This window comes from Lepus europaeus, chromosome 9, assembly GCF_033115175.1.
Source record: "Lepus europaeus isolate LE1 chromosome 9, mLepTim1.pri, whole genome shotgun sequence".
Classification (NCBI taxonomy): domain Eukaryota; kingdom Metazoa; phylum Chordata; class Mammalia; order Lagomorpha; family Leporidae; genus Lepus; species Lepus europaeus.
Window position 1 is genome coordinate 98,147,112 of NC_084835.1, and position 17,588 is coordinate 98,164,699.

General features: G+C 54.6%; 1 protein-coding gene across 1 annotated transcript; it reads right to left on the minus strand.

The window, feature by feature from the left end:
* Positions 1-397: 397 nt before the first annotated feature.
* Positions 398-8,666, minus strand: CXXC1 (CXXC finger protein 1). Its single transcript, XM_062201677.1, has 15 exons — positions 8,393-8,666; positions 4,524-4,642; positions 4,321-4,421; positions 3,815-4,050; positions 3,547-3,723; positions 3,126-3,152; positions 2,803-3,048; positions 2,542-2,649; positions 2,193-2,377; positions 1,776-1,983; positions 1,578-1,688; positions 1,393-1,442; positions 1,189-1,285; positions 865-1,017; positions 398-787 (listed from the first exon to the last, which is right to left on the minus strand). The coding sequence occupies exons 1-15, from the start codon at positions 8,393-8,395 to the stop codon at positions 641-643; spliced, it is 1,968 nt and encodes a 655-aa protein (XP_062057661.1). The 5' UTR covers positions 8,396-8,666; the 3' UTR covers positions 398-640.
* Between the last annotated feature and the right edge of the window lie 8,922 nt (positions 8,667-17,588).

The following is a 17,588-nucleotide window of genomic DNA, read 5'->3' on the forward strand; positions in this document are numbered from 1 at the left end:
GAGCCTGAGGGGGCGTGGACGGCGAAGTTGGCCTGGGATCTCCATTTCCTCCGCTGTCCACTGGGAGTCACCGGCAAGAGGGGGAAGCTGGGGCTCCCCCAGGGCGCACAGACCTCCCAACTCCTGGGGAGTGGGCGGTGCCGCGGGGCAGGTAGCCGGGGTGTGGGGGGCGTGGCGGCCCCGCCCCAGGCGAGCCCTGCGCTGACCGCTGACCGCGGAGAGGCGGCGGGGGGCTCCTGATCACTTTCCAGGAGCGGGTCGGCGGGTGCAGAGGGGCCGCGTGTCCGCCGCTGCACGCACCGCTGGTCCGGACATAGCCACACTGTGCCGCCACTGGGCGCCCCGGCCCCGGGGACTGCGTGCGGAGCCTGCACAGTGTGCACACATCAAGCTTCTTGCTTCAAAATTTTATTAACAAAACCGCGGGAGGCAAGGGTGAGCAGACTTCACAGTCCCACCCAGCACAAGAGCGGAGACAGACAGACGGACACAGACAGTCTGAGACCCCCTGGTAGGGGCAGATGGGCACTCAGGTGCTGGCTGGGCACAGGGAGAAACTCGGGGGCAACTGAAGAAACTGACGAAGGAGGAACGAACAAACGGAGGAGCAGGCCGCCCGGGCGGGCCTGGGCCGGTGCGCTCAGCGGTCAGCGCTGGAGCGCAGGTCGGTGGTGAGCGGGTCGTGCTGGATTGTCTGGTGCAGCATCAAGGCCAGCAGCCCTGCGCGGTTTGTCATGGCTGTGCGCACGTTGCGCTCCTGCTCAAACAGCTCGTCCAACTTGTACCACTGCCGAAGGAGCACAGGGAGCCGTGAGAAGTCACAGGAGCCTACAGGCCCGCGGCCACAGCTAGCACGCAACCTACCACGCGCACGCGCTCCAAGTCCACCTCGGCTCGCCGCAGCTTCTCCCAGCAGTAATGACGATTGCACTGGCGCTTGGGCAGGCGGCAGAAGTCACCTGTGAGCTCAAAGACATCCCGCACTAGAGGACACCCGCACACCTCGTCGGCTGGCACCTGCAGGGACACCAGGGAGGGGATGCAGAGGTGGTGAGGGAGCCCAGGAGCGGGGTGTACTCCTGGGGGAGGAATGGAGTGGCCAGGTAGGAAACTGGAAAAGGACAGGAGCTGAGGGAGGAAGGACAGAACAGGGGAGGGGAGGCAGGTGGGGGCTGAGGAGATGCTCACTTTGGGGTCCCGCGAGTGCTCAGGACACAGCACCTGGAGCCGCTTACAGTATGTTTTGCTCTGAGGGTTGTATACGTCACAGAAGAGGCGTGTGGCCCTGGGGGTTGGAATCGACAGGGTAACGGCCAGAAAGGAGGACCGAGGCCCCCTTATCCTTTACCGCGCCCGTGGCCTGCCCAGCTCCACACAGCACCCTCCACTCACCCTTCAATGCGTGTGGGGTACATGGACCCGAAGGACGTCTGGCTTTCATACTGGAGGGATGAGCACAAAGGAGGGAACTGGATGTGCGCTGCACGCCCGCCCAAGACGCCACCCAGACAACACGGCCGTGCCTCGAGGCTCACTGGGCTCCCACACCATCCGCCCCCTCAGGCTGACACCCCGACCTTGGCATAGCAGCGCTCCATGTGGCGCAAGGCAACTCGTGGGTTGATGGGATGCCCGCAGGAAACGCAGAAGATCTGCAGATCTGTGTCGTCGCTGTCATTCTCATTGCTCTGCATGGGGTGGGAGGAACTGTGAGGTCAGGTGGGGCCAGGTGGGGCCAGGCGCCGGGCCCCGCGCTCCTGGGCTCGTGTGCTCACCTCTTCATCCTCACGCACAGCCTGCTGCTTGGCGCGCAGAATGATGGCCTCGAGCTCGTGGAAGCGGCGCTCCATCTCCTGGAGGCGGGTGCGCGCGCTCTGCTGCTCCCGGCGGATGCGCTCCAGCAGCTTCTTGCCGTGCTCCTCGGCGATGCAGGGGCTCTGCTGCCACTGCTGGATGCGCTGCGGGAGGATCTCGTAGATGCGGCTGCAGAGAGGCAGTGAGTGCGCTGCAGGCAGGGACGCTGCCGGCCACGAGACAAGGACGACCACTGGATGGCCGACTAAATGGGGCAGGCGGGTAGGTGGGCGCTGGGCTCGCTGAATGGTGGGTGGGTGGGTGCCTGGCAGACAGAGGACTCAGGTCACGCCCTAGCCTGTACCCCTGCCTCTGCTGAACCTCCCGGGAAGACTTACTTGGCTGCCAGCTTCATGCCGCAGTCATCTGAGCAATACTTGGAGCCGGGCTGGGCAGCGCGCACACAGCCAGGCCCCAGGCACTGTGGCAGTGATGCAGGGTCCTTGGCGTCAGCCCTCTCTGGGTGTTTCCATTTGTCCTTGTGCTTCTGCTTCTGCCGGTGCCGCTTGTATCTCTCTTCCTTCTGTGGGCGAGACAGGTGAGGTCAGGACGGAGTCACAGGCAGCCCCAGGCCCTGGTCTCCATCCGTTCCACCCTCTCTGGCTCTTGCCCCAGTCAGCCCTTGACCGCTGCCTCTCTTCCCCACCCCACCTCCGCGTTCCCACACCACTTTAACCTCTCCGTCACCTTCTTCTCAGACTTCTTCTCCCGGCGCTTCACGTGCTTCACTTTCACGGCTCTCTTCCGCAACGCAGGGTCCAGAAATGGGGACTCTTCCGTGTCACTCATCCAAGGCTGCAAGCAGGGCACGAGGTGACCAGCCGGCCTGCTCATGACAACCCACCTGCTCACTGCCCGCGTCAGCCTTCCATCTCTGCCTTCTCTCAGCACGGACACTCTGCTTCCGTAACTTCTACCCTCCCACCTCGGAACGCCCTGCCTGCTCACCAGGCCGTGGTCATCAAAGGCCCCTGCACAGAAGTCCTGGTAGAGGTCAGGATCCAGTGGCAGGTCCTCATCGGACAGTGGCTCTGGCGTGGCTGTAGCCTCGGGTGGCTCCTTGACTGCTGATGATGCCACTGCCCCCTCATCTTCCCGGATCCGCCCCAGCTTCTGTGATGGCTGTGGCTGCTGCTGGGTAGGCAGTGGCCGGCGGGGCCTTGGCAGGGACTCTGAGGGCGTCACCGGCGAGAGCTGCGGGGCAGAATCTCAGGACTGGCCCTGACCGCCCTGCCCGCATGCCCCGCCCTGCCCTGGGGGGCTGGACTCACCGAGGAAGGGAAGTACTTGTACGATTCCTGTGCCGGCAGGAGGAAGGCCCAGGTCAGCCCCAGGTGGATGGAGGGTGGCCCTACCCTAGCCCCACCCACCTAGTCTTGACTTGCCTCCCCAGACACACCTGCCCCCTTACCCCTCACCAGGTCATGCTCATCCCTGCCTGATCTTCCCTGATGAGCCTGAGTCTGGAACACGTGGCCCTGTCCCGTCCCCCCAGGACTGGGAGTTCTGCCAGCTAGTATACCTAGCCATGCCCCAGTCATCTGGACATGCCAGGCCTGCCTCTCACCTATCTGGGTAAATCAGCGGTCCTTCACCCACTCCCCTCCCACACAGTGCCTAGCCTCAGCACCCCTTTCTGGACCCATTAGCCCCATCCCCCACCTGACCCTGCCCAGCTCTGCCCATGCTCACCCGGGCCCGCAGCTGGCACTGGCGTAGCCGACACTTCTGCCGGATCTTGTTGGGGCCCCCAAACTTCTTCATGTCCCGGCAGAAGTCACAGTGGCCACAGTCCTCAGTGCGCCGGCAGGCCTCACACTCACCACACATGCGGGCTGACCGTTTGATCTGCTGCTGCTGCTGGTGATGCTAGGGTAAGGCACCCAGAACAAAAATCAGGAACCTAGGCAGGGCCCAAGATGGCAACACTTTGCCCATCCCAACCACTACAACTACTCACCTGGCTGGGTATGACCATCAAGGGCTGTGGAGAGGATTTGTGGGGCGAAGCAGAGCCCCGAGCAAGCATGGCCCCAACCCCTGTTCCTGACCCTGCCCGGCGCTGCAGGTCCGGATCCGGGATAGGCCTCTTGCGCCCGCCACCCTCATCCCGGGGCTCACTGCCGTCCCGCTCACTGCCGTCCCGCTCCCGAGACTTCTTATGCCGATAGCGAATCTCCAACTTCGGGTCTTTCTCTGTGGGCCAAAGCAGGGGGCCAGAGTGGGTTGGCACTGGGGGACCTGCGTGGTCCCAGAACCTCTGTTTTCAGTCTTCTCTCCCTTACTGTCCCACCCATCTGCTCCACAGCAAAACTGCCCCTTCCACTAGGATCCTCTCTTACCAGTTCAGTAGAGCCCCCATTCCAGCTCACCACAGACCAACAATCACAAGACCTGTCCTGCCATTATGGCACCCCTCACCCTTGAAGCACCAGCTGCGCTCCCTCTCCGTCCCACTCCACTCACCTCGGCAGTCCCGACAGTACCACTCCCGGATGGCCTTGGCCATCTTCTCAGTGATCCGAATGCAGTCCCCATGGAACCACTCATTGCAGTTGTCACACCCGCTGTAGAGGATGGGTGGGTGGTAGAGAGGTGAGGTGCATGCCTCATCAACCTGCCCCAGCCCTGCCAGGTGGCCGCCGGCCCGCCTCCCTCTCCACGCTCACATCATGAAGCAGTTGATGTCCGGCTTGCGGCAGATGCAGTAGATGGGTGCGTTCTCCCCATTCTCCGACTTGCTGTCCTCCCCGGCATCTGGAGGCTCTGGGTCTGAACCATCTCCCTCCTGTGGGATACCCCCATTATGACGTCCCACCAAGGCCCCCACTGTCACCCCAATACCACATTACTCTGCTTCATACCACGTTACATTCACCCCAAACCATGTTACTCTCAACCACTCTGCTCCAGATCTCTCAGCATCACTTAACAGACCTCCGGTTATCCCACCCGTACTTCTGTAACAGGTCATGGTGAATGCCCCCTCACTCAACCCAGATACCCGTAACAGCTGATGACAAAAGCTCCCTTGGTCATCATGGATACCCCACTGCCCCATCTGCACCCACATAATAGTTCATGGCAAATACCCTATCACTCATCCCCACGGACACCTCACTTACAACCCACTCTCATACCAGCTCATGGCAGACACCCTATCCCCATGCCATGGACAGACGCTCTACTGGCCCACCCACACTCCTCCAACAGCTCATGGTAAATGCCTGTTGCTCACTCAAGAACACCCCATTACCCTATCCACGCTCCCAAAACTACTCACGGCAGACACCCCAGGGACACCGCTGCTCCACCCACACTCCATAATGGCTCATGGCCCCACTGCCCCACCTACAGTCCCATAGGCTCATGCAGATGCCCCATCTCCCCACTTCCATAACTATTCATGGGAGACCCCCTCACTGCTCCAACCACCATCCCAGAACTGCTCATGTCTGATGCCCCATTGCTCACCACCAGGAGCATCCCACTGCCCTGTTGACACTCCCATGCTGGCTCACCACCACGGGCTCCTCACTGCCTGGTTCATACCCTCGTGTCCGTCACTCACCGCCATGGGCACCCCACTGCCTGGTTCACACCCCTATGCCCATCACTCATCATCATGGGTACCTCACTGCCCGGTTCACACCCCCGTGCCCATCACTCACTGCACGGGCACCCCACTGCCCGGTTCACACCCCCATGCCCCTCACTCACTGCACGGGCACCCCACTGCCCCGTTCACACCCCCCTGCCCACTCACTGCCATGGGCACCTCAATGCCCCATTCACACCCCTGTGCCAAATCACCGCCACGGGCACCTCACTGCCCCATTCACACCCCCGTGCCCCTCACTCACTGCCATGGGCAACCCCCTGCCCACTCACCACCATGGACCCCTCACTGCCTGGTTCACATCCTCGGGCCTGTCACTCACAGCACAGGCCCCTCACTGCCCGGTTCACACCCCCGTGTCCGTCACTACACGGGCTCCTCACTGCCTGGTTCACACCCTCATGCCCATCACTCACCACACGGGGTCCTCACTGCCCGGTTCACACCCTCATGCCCGTCACTCACCACATGGGGTCCTCACTGCCCGGTTCACACCCCCAGGCCCATCATTCACCGCACGGGCACCCCACTGCCCGGTTCACACCCTCGTGCCCGTTACTCACCGCACGGGCCCCACTGCCCGGTTCATACCCCATGTCCGTCACTCACTGCACAAGCACCCCACTGCCCGGTTCACACCCCCGTGTCCCTCACCGCACGGGCGCCCCACTGCCCGATTCACACCCCCGTGTCCCTCACCACACGGGCCCCTCACTGCCCGGTTCACACCCCCATGCCCCTCACTCACTGCACGGGCACCCCACTGCCCCGTTCACACCCCCCTGCCCACTCACTGCCATGGGCACCTCAATGCCCCATTCACACCCCTGTGCCAAATCACCGCCACGGGCACCTCACTGCCCCATTCACACCCCCGTGCCCCTCACTCACTGCCATGGGCAACCCCCTGCCTACTCACCACCATGGACCCCTCACTGCCTGGTTCACATCCTCGGGCCTGTCACTCACAGCACAGGCCCCTCACTGCCCGGTTCACACCCCCGTGTCCGTCACTACACGGGCTCCTCACTGCCTGGTTCACACCCTCATGCCCATCACTCACCACACGGGGTCCTCACTGCCCGGTTCACACCCTCATGCCCGTCACTCACCACATGGGGTCCTCACTGCCCGGTTCACACCCCCAGGCCCATCATTCACCGCACGGGCACCCCACTGCCCGGTTCACACCCTCGTGCCCGTTACTCACCGCACGGGCCCCACTGCCCGGTTCATACCCCATGTCCGTCACTCACTGCACAAGCACCCCACTGCCCGGTTCACACCCCCGTGTCCCTCACCGCACGGGCGCCCCACTGCCCGATTCACACCCCCGTGTCCCTCACCACACGGGCCCCTCACTGCCCGGTTCACACCCCCAGGCCCATCACCACACGGGCCCCTCACTGCCCGGTTCACACCCCCGTGTCCCTCACCGCACGGGCCCCTCACTGCCCGGTTCACACCCCCGTGTCCCTCACCACACGGGCCCCTCACTGCACGATTCACACCCCCGTGTCCCTCACCACTCGGGCGCCCCACTGCCCGGTTCACACCCCCAGGCCCGTCACCACACAGGCCCCTCACTGCACGATTCACACCCCCGTGTCCCTCACCACTCGGGCGCCCCACTGCTCGGTTCACGCCCTCTGCCCGTCACTCACCACTCGGGCGCCCCACTGCCCGGTTCACACCCCCAGGCCCGTCACCACACGGGCCCCTCACTGCCCGGTTCACACCCCCGTGTCCCTCACCACACGGGCCCCTCACTGCCCGGTTCACACCCCCGTGTCCCTCACCACACGGGCCCCTCACTGCACGATTCACACCCCCGTGTCCCTCACCACTCGGGCGCCCCACTGCCCAGTTCACACCCCCGTGTCCCTCACCACACGGGCCCCTCACTGCATGATTCACACCCCCGTGTCCCTCACCACTCGGGCGCCCCACTGCCCGGTTCACGCCCTCTGCCCGTCACTCACCGCACGGGCCCCTCACTGCCCGGTTCACACCCCCGTGTCCGTCACCACACGGGCCCCTCACTGCCCGGTTCACACCCCCGTGTCCCTCACCACACGGGCCCCTCACTGCCCGGTTCACACCCCCGTGTCCCTCACCGCACGGGCCCCTCACTGCCCGGTTCACGCCCTCTGCCCGTCACCACACGGGCCCCTCACTGCCCGGTTCACGCCCTCTGCCCGTCACCACACGGGCCCCTCACTGCCCGGTTCACGCCCCCGTGTCCCTCACCACACGGGCCCCTCACTGCCCGGTTCACACCCCCGTGTCCCTCACCGCACGGGCGCCCCACTGCCCGGTTCACACCCCCGTGTCCCTCACCGCACGGGCGCCCCACTGCCCGGTTCACACCCCCGTGTCCGTCACCACACGGGCCCCTCACTGCCCGGTTCACGCCCTCTGCCCGTCACCACACGGGCCCCTCACTGCCCGGTTCACACCCCCGTGTCCCTCACCGCACGGGCGCCCCACTGCCCGGTTCACACCCCGCGGGCTCCGGCCCCCTCGGCTCCCCGCAGGGCGCCGTCAGCGCCCGCCCGCAGACGCGAGCCGGCCGGGTCTCCAGGAATCCCTGACACTTCGTCAGCGCTCCCGAGGAACCCCTCACCCCTGTCCCCTCTGCTCCGCGCACCCCAAGCGCAGTTTCCTCGGAACCGCTCTGAGTCCCACTGAACTTCCAGCCCGGGCCCCCGGAACAGCTCCTCACAGAACCCCGGGCGCTGCCGCGAGCCCCGCAGGGTTCCGCCCGGCGACCCCCGTGGAAGCGCTCCGCAGACCCCCGCCGTGCTGCCCACAGACTCGCCCCGGCTCACCACAGACCCCTACGCCCGGCCGACCGGCCCCGCCGCGACCGACCCCAGCGACCTCCAGGCCGAACCCCTCCCCAGACCCCGGACTCACCATGTCTCCGCTGCCGGCGCAAGCCCTCGCGACCCCCGCCAGCGACCCCGAACCCACACAGACTACTCCGCGGCGCCCGAGGCCGTTGAAAGGCTCCCACAACTACTTCCGCTTCTGGCCGCGCCTCCCGGGCAGCGTACTCCCGCTGCGCATGCCCCGTGAATCGGCTTCGCGGGTGGGCAAGTAGTGCGCCCCTTAGAGCCCCGAGAATCCCTCAGGTGCCGCCATCTTGACTATCGAGTACGTAAGGTGCCAGTGTCCATTCGCGGGTAGGAAACATGGCAGCGCCCATATTGCGGCTTTGCCAAGGGCGCCGCCACCTTGTCGGTCGAGTTCGTACGGTGGCCGCTAGTGCGCGCTTCGGAGCTGAATCTAATTCCGTAAGGCGGCCGCGTCCGTACGTTCCCAGGCAACAAATGGCGACGAGCTGATCGCCGCCGCTCCAAGGGCGCCGCCATGTTGGCGGTTGGTTCCGTACACCGCACACCCCCGTACATTGCCTGTCCAGCCGAGAGGTTCACAGGCACAGCTGAGGCTCCTGAAAGGCGGCCGGGGGAAACTATGATTCATTTCCCCATTCAATCACTTTCTCCTTCCGCACGCACCACCGCGGCGGTGCAGCTAAGCTGTGTGCCTTGCAAAGAAAACTTTGGATAGGAGGTTTGTGTCCGAATTCACCTGCCACCACTCTTGGGAACTGGGAACATGTACGCCTCCTCCTTGCCTTTTCTCAGAGAAGCTAGACCTGGGCACAGTTCCACTTTTATTTATTTCATTATTTTTACAAGAAAGTTTAAGCTGATTACAACTTAACGTTGTTTTGTTTATTTATTTTTAGTTGAACAATGATTTCGTTGCTTGAGTACATGGACAAATTTAACGCCACTAGGGCAGAGGCTGTAGATGACATATTTCCAATTGAGGGGCGAGACACGCTCGGCTTTGTAGTATCAAACCCAAAATGATGACCCAAATGTCGGTGAATTCGGCTATCAGAATCGGGCAGAATTTAGCATCCTTTTCCTTTCTCTTCCTCGCAAGGTGCTTTCAAACAGCAATTAATTTCTTAATTAGACGATAGAGACCCTCAGGAAGAACGCTGGACTTCAGAATCCTCCAGATTGTATTGCCTGTCACCAAACGCACTTACGCGACGCCGCGGGAGTCCCTCGGATCTGTGAGGGGGTCAGGCCCTTCTTGGACAGGTTGTAAATCTGCTCCTTCAGGCCCTCGACTGTGGCTTCAGCCCCACGGCGTCGCTGCGGCCCTAGGGCAAAGCCCACGGGGACAGAGCCTTCCCGGGAGTGTGCTTGCGACCGGAGATGGCCACGGCCGGCAGCAGAAAAGAACAAATTCTGTTTTAGTTCTGTAAGCTGCAAAGCAATCTAGTCTAACAGCATAGCGCAGTGTAAGTATTCGTTTTGTTAAACATTTCCAAATGTTCTAGATAAAGTTATGATGAACAGTCTGTGAAAATAAAAGGAAAAATCATAATGAAAACAACATTGAACGTTTTCCAGGTGGAGTTGGGAGCCAGTAGAGCGGGACTTACACACCCTTCCAGCTGCTTCCAGGGAACATGAATTTTGCTTGTCCTTACGGTTTGGCTGCAGGCATTTGGAGCAAACAATTACATTTTGTCTTGAGACTCAAGATGCACACCAAGAAGTTGGGGGATCTTGTTATATGGACATTTTTACTTACCATATGCATTTTCTTCTGTATTTTCCACTGGTCAGATGACCCCTAACACACAGCCATTGTTGTCAATTCCAACAAAAGTTTCCCACAAAATAATTTCTACTGCTTTGTATCAATACTGCTCGTATAAGGTCCCATCTTTCCTGCCATCTTCAGAACACGCTTTGGAGTTATCTGAATCTGTCTCCTGGATTGCATTTTCTAAGACTTCAAATAAAGTCCTTTTTACTTCTGCAGGTTTAGATCAGCAAGTCTTCCACATAGATCATTCTCATCTCCAGCTGACATGGCTGCAGCCAATTTGGTTATAACCACCACCATGCCTTCCGAGTGACCAGAGCTGTCATCCCAACGCCTAATATGGTAAGCAAAGTTGTTGAGAAAATTTTCAGCTCTTATCTGATGACCCAATGTCTCTGATCTGACACCTGGAATGTCTCATAAATGTTAATAATCCTTGAGAAAGTCCAGGAACACGCCAGCTGGCCACAGGCTACCTTTGTCTATCAACATGGTAAAATCCAGCCCCAGGCTCAGCCCCAGCTCTTGTGGGCGTTTGGGTTTGTGGATTTCTACCTCCAGATCATGTGGCTCTTGGTCCTAGAAAAGACTAAGGTTGCCACACACAAAGTAAAACATTATAAAACCCTCTGGTACTGATTTGGGTCCATGATAGCACTTTTTTTCCCCCTGATTATCCCTGTGTTCTTATCCAGCTGCAGCCTTAAGAGACACTAGGACACTCCTGTAATTCTGTTCATCTGCGGTGGTTTCAGAAATGAGCAAGTGTTTCCCCAGTGAGATTATGAACAACCGTAAGGTTAAGACTCCAGCATTTCTTGAAAGGTAAACCACACAAGGCTAATTGAAACACGACTATTTCCTGCCGTGCTGCGAACACAGAGTGGCTTATTCTTAACCATCTATGTGCAAAAGGAGATTTTGAATGACCTGTTGGGGTTGCTTTGAAGGGACAACAGAATAGAAGTGCTCGGGCCATGAGTCTACATTGCCTTGATCTGGGGTGCAGTGGAAGCACCGGTCTGTGGGAGGCTTGTAAGGCTTGCATGCCTACGTGCTGGAGTAAAGGTTGTTTATGCGATCTCCCAGCAGTCTTAGATAAGTGTCTCTGCGAAGGCACTGATGTTTAACAAGGCCAGTTTCTGCGTAAGGCTTGTTTATTCTGAAGCTCCCTGCTTTTATGGGTTTATTGTACTGCTCTTTCGCTATGTTTAGACTTAAGATAATGTTTAACTATGTACTGGGACAGGGGATGGGTATATAAGCAGTGGAAGAAATGTGTTTAGTGCCTCTCCGCCTACATCTGTATTGACAACCGAGTGGCGTCTCAATAAACCGTGATCGAAGAAGGATCTTCGTGCCTTTAATTCTGTGCCTTGCCGGTCAAGGCTCGCCGCAGCTGGTGCCGAAACCCGGGAACTCGAACCAGACGCGTAACATTGCACGACTGGAGAGGTAAGATCCAGAACTTCACATGGGAGACGGGTCGACGTCGAGGAAGGGTATGTTAGAAGAATTTCTCCTGGTTATTATCATTTTTGCCTTCTCTCTTATTATTGTTTTGATACTCGCTGTTATAGTTCTAAAGTTGTGTGCGGCCCAGAGTAAAAGGAAACAGTGCCTTTTAGAATCATAGATATGGGTACTACCAATAGTCATGAAAGTGAAAATTTCGTGGATCCCATACAAGCATTGTTAAAAAAAAAGGGGATTAAAAGTTTCCACAAAAACAATAAAGACGATTTTAGAAGATATAGACAGGAAAGCCCCTTGGTTTGTTTACACTGGAGATATTAATTTAAAATGTTGGGAAAAATTAGGAAAGGATTTGGAGCAGGCTAAAAAAAGGGGTCGCTTAGGGCAGGAACCTTTCCGTTTTGGAAATTGGTACATTCCTGCTTACAAACTGGTAAAAATGTGGAAATTATCAAACAAGGGAGAAGAGCACTAGCTGACCAGCAGGATAGTTGGTCGGAACAAAGTATTACTGAGGAGAGGGAACATACCAAAAGAAAAGGCAAGGTAAAAGATGAGAGATCTCGCAAGGAAATGAAGAAATTTTTGAGCTCAGAAAAAGAAAAACCTTCAGCACCTTTGTACCCCGCCTTAAGTGAGTTTGAGGATCTTAGATTGGCAGAAGAGGAGCAGTATGAAGAAAATTTGGATGATGATTTCACTGAGACTGAGGAACAGGGCGCAGATAATAAAGTTCAGGCTGCTAGCGTGCGCCCTCCCCCTTATGTTATGCACAGTAAAGGCAGCCATTTTATTAAAAGGGAAACGTGGGCCCAATTGGCATCAGCCTTCCCGGTATTTGAGGAACAACAGACTCAACGCCGATTTCATGAGCCTATACCATATAAACAGTTAAAAGATCTAGTGGAGGCCGCTCGCCAATTTGGTCCCAATGCCGCCTATACTTTAACCTTGTTAGGACGATTAACCACTAATGCTATGACACCTTCAGATTGGTTTGAGATTGCACGAGGCAGCCTCAGCACGGGACAATATCTCGATTACAGATCCATTGTTACCGATGCTGCACATACACAGGCTAGACAAAATGTGTGGGATGGTCAGCCGCATTGGACAGCAGATATGCTTTTAGGACAAGGACAATGGGCGGCTAATCAAACTCGCTACCCCCTTGAAGTATACAGACAGATTAATGACATATATCTCAGGGCTTGGAAGACTTTACCCAAAAGAGGTGAGGTCTCAGGGAATTTAACAAAAATTATTCAAGGGTCCAATGAGCCTTTTTCAAAGTTTGTGGGTAGAATGATGGAAGCAGCGGGAAAAATTTTTGGGGACGTGGAGAGTTCAATGCCCTTAATTCAGCAGCTTATATATGAGCAAGCTACTAAAGATTGCAAACGAGCCATAACTCCATGGAAAGGAAAAGGGCTAAAAGCCTGGTTGAAGGCATGTAGGGAAATTGGGGGACCATTAACTAATGCTGGGCTTGCTGCTGCTATTTTAACTGCAACAAAACATAATAACAATAATGGTACATGTTTTAAGTGTGGGAAAATTGGTCATTTTAAGAAAAATTGTAAAGAACAAAAGGAGCATAACAATCCTGTGCGACAAATACCTGGCACTTGTCCCAGATGCAAAAAGGGGAAGCATTGGGCTAATAAATGTAGGTCAGTAAAAGACATTAACGGACAACCCCTCGAGACGATAGAAAAGGAGTCAAAAAACGGATATCGGGGCCCCCGTCCCCAGGGCCCGAAAGCATATGGGGCACTACAGGAACCTTCCATGCAGCCACCCCCGAAGTCCGCAGAGCAACCGCGGGCTCCGCAGGGCTGGACCTCCGTGCCACCTCCGGCTTGGTATTAACACAGAGCATGGGAGTACAGATAATAGATACAGACATGCAGGGCCCATTAGAAAAGGATACCGCAGGATTAATCATTGGACGGTCATCATCAACGCTACGAGGGTTAATTGTTTTACCAGGAGTAATTGATCCTGACTATGAGGGTGTTATTAAAGTAATGTGCTACTCCCCTTTTGGAGTAATTTCCATTTCCCCTGGTGATCGCGTAGCACAACTTCTGATACTGCAATCAGGTCATGAAAAATACCCCGCCCGGTCACATGACCGCGGCGCATCTGGTTTTGGATCTACAGGAATCGATCTCACATGTCTAAGCATGAAATTAGATGACCGACCAATGTTACAGATAGAGGTGGAGGGTAAACATTTTTCAGGCTTAGTGGATACAGGAGCAGATCGTAGCGTTATGAGTAAACAATTTTGGCCAAAGGGATGGCCTTTGCAGCATGCCTCTCAAGACTTGGTAGGATTGGGATATCGACAGGCTCCAGAAATAAGTTCTAAGGAACTCCACTGAACAGTCGATAAACAACAAGGCACCTTTCGTCCCTTTGTGGTAGATTTACCTATAAATTTATGGGGTAGGGATATACAAACCCAGATGAAACTCATATTGACTAATGAGTATTCGCAGACTAGCAAAAATATCATGACAAGACAAGGATATATGCCCAATAAAGGGTTAGGAAAAAATCTTCAGGGTATATCAGAACCGGTGGAGTTAGTTCAAAAAACAGACCGCAAAGGCGTGGGTTTTTCCTAGGGGCCACTGAGAAAAAGCTATTACGTATTCCCTGGAATACGAATAAGACAGTGTGGGTGCCCCAGTGGCCCCTCAGTCGTAAAAAACTCGCCGCCGCTAGAGAACTTGTGCAAGAGCAGCTAATGTTAGAACATATAGAGCCCTCAGTATTGCCCTGAAATACTCCAATTTTTGTCATAAAGAAAAAATCAGGCAAATGGAGGCTTTTACATGATCTGCGAACAGTCAATAGACAGATGCAATTAATGGGACCAGTACAGAGAGGACTGCCTCTTCTGTCTTCCCTTCCAAAGGGCTGGCCTATGCTAGTGGTAGACATTAAGGATTGTTTCTTTTCCATACCTTTACATTCTTTAGATCGAGAGCGATTCGCTTTTACTCTCCCTTCAGAAAATCATGAAATGCCTGACGCAAGGTATCAATGGAAAGTGTTGCCTCAAGGCATGGCTAATAGCCCTACTCTTTGCCAGTTATATGTTAATCAGGCTATCGCACCAGTGAAAACAGTTTTCACAAGTCCGTATCATTCATTATATGGACGACATTCTTATCACAGCTCATTCACAGCAATTAGTAGATAAGGCCTTTACATTGCTCTCCTCCTGCCTTAACGCATATGGTCTTTCTATTGCCCCCAAAAAAATACAACAATCTGATGTGGTGCAATTTTTAGGAGCAAAAATTACTACAACTTCCATTCGGCCACAGAAGCTCTGCATTAGCACTCAAAACCTATGCACACTAAATGATTTTCAAAAGCTGCTAGGGGACATAAATTGGCTACGTGGATATTTACCGCTGACCCAAAACGACCTGCAACCTTTGTTCTCTATTCTGGAGGGCAATCCAGATATTGCCTCTCCTCGTCAACTTACTCCTGAGGGCGTTAAAGCTTTGCAACTCGTAGAAAAGGCCATTAGTAAAGCCCAACTATGTAGGTTTGATCCGTCTAAAAAATTACTACTATGCATTCTTGCTACGCCCACTACACCTACTGGAGTGGTGTGGCAAAATGCTCCTTTGTGGTGGATACATGGTAATTCAGCGGGTGTAAGAACATTGCGGTATTATCCTGAATTAGTAGCTCATTATGCTCTTCTGGGTCTCAAGTTTTACACAATGCATTTTGGTAAACATCCTAATGAGCTGATTGTGCCTTATACTCAGATGCAAATTGAGACTCTTGCCGGTACCACTAATGTTTGGCCTATTGTTCTAACTGCCTTCTCAGGTGTAATTGATAATCACTTGCCAGCGAACAAATTATTAACTTTTGTGCAGCGAAATTTAGTTTACTTTCCTAAACTTACAAAGAGCAAACCCATTCCCACTGCGACAACTATTTATACTGATGGTTCCAAGACTGGTCATGGAGCGTATGCTACAACTGATTCGGAGCCTGTGATTCTTCATTTTCGCCCTAACGCCCCTCAAGTGGTAGAGTGCTTAGTGGTATTAACAGTATTTCACACATTTTCAGATAAACCCATTAATATTATCTCAGATTCCCAATATGTGGTTAATGCTGTCCGTTCACTAAAAGTTGTAGCTCATATACAGTCACATAGCACGGTAGCCCCAATATTTCGACAAATCCAGCAAGCTATCCTGGTTAGACGTATGCCCTTTTTCATTGGCCATATAAGAGCTCATTCTGGCCTCCCTGGACCTATGAGTAAAACTAATGCCAAGGTAGATATTGCAACCCGTAATAGTGTCTTTGTATCTCTGACTTCTGTTGACCTAGCAAAAAACTTTCATGCCTCTTATCATGTTCCAGCTAATACGCTGCGCTTGCGCTTTCATATCTCCAGAGAACAAGCTCGGCAAATTGTAAAGGCCTGTCCAAATTGTGCAATATTCCTCCATCCGCCACATTCTGGTGTTAATCCTAGGGGACTAAAACCTTTATCCTTATGGCAAATGAATGTTACACACATCCCAAAATTCGGTAGACAAAAATACGTACATGTCTCAGTGGACACATATTCTGGTGTCATTCATGCCACTTCCTTGTCTGGGGAACGTGTAGCACAGGTGAAACTTCATTGTCTTGAGGCTTGGGCAGCTTGGGAAAAGCCTGCCCTCATAAAAACTGACAATGGGCCCGCTTATACTTCAAAAGGCTTCGCTACCTTTATGTCACAAATGCAAGTAGCTCATAAAACTGGCCTACCGTATAATCCTCAAGGCCAAGGCATTGTGGAGCGCGCTAATCGCTCCCTAAAAGAAACATTACAAAAACAAAGAGGGGGAATTGCACTCCATGCAACCCCCAGAGAACGCCTCGCTATTGCATTATACACTCTCAATTTCTTACATTTTAATACAGAGAATGAATCAGCGGCTATGAGGCATACAAAAAATCCTGTACAAACTAGCCAAAAGGTCATGTGGAAAGATGTACTAGATAACAAATGGTATGGCCCGGATCCTGTGATACAGAGATCCAGGGGAGCAATCTGTGTTTTTCCGCAGGAACGACCAGACCCGATCTGGATTCCAGAAAGACTGACAAGGAGAGTGACAGATAAGAAAGAAGAGGAACGACAAGAGAACACGAGCGGCTGTTACGGCGGGAGTGGCCATGGCTTCCACTGTCCAAACTGTGCAGACTATTAATGACGTCGTAAAAAGAACATCAGACGCTCTATTTGTCCAGGAACGCATAAATGATCATCTGGCTTCGGGGGTGCTACTATTAAATAAACGCATGGACTTGCTGCAAGCAGCTATGGAAGATCTTTTTGAGGTCACCAGCCTAGGTTGCGTTCAGAGACTGCACCATATGTGTGTTACGCCATATCCAGCCTCTCTAAATGAGTCAAGAAAACTTGGGTCTTATCTATCAGGGAACTGGTCTATGAAATTTGGGGAACTTCAGCAAAATCTTACTATCATGATTTTGCAGCTGAATGAAACTAGAGCATCTGTTGTCACTCTGAAAGGGTTTTCTGATTATATATTACAGGGGTTACAATGGTTCAAAGAATGGGTGGGGGTTGGATTGTTCGGAGCTGTATTACTATTAGGGCTATTGTGTACTCTTTTTGTTCTTTTCCGATTAGTACGGAGCCGCAAGCGCGAAAAAATTGCTCTCCTGCAAGCAATGGCCGCAATTGAGGCAGGCAGTTCCCCCGCGGTTTGGCTCAGCATGTTTAAAGAAGCTTAAAAGAATGTCCTTGCACTCAGGGGCCATAGTGCCATTGCACCTGATAGGAATTCTTTTCATCTGGGATATTGCCTTAGCACTCCGAGAGCTTTTGCTCATTGCACCGGAATGGGAGTATCCCTGAGCACAGGCGCCCCTTGATCGGCCAGCACATCATGAGGTGAAGGCCTAATCGGGGATAAGACCTCAT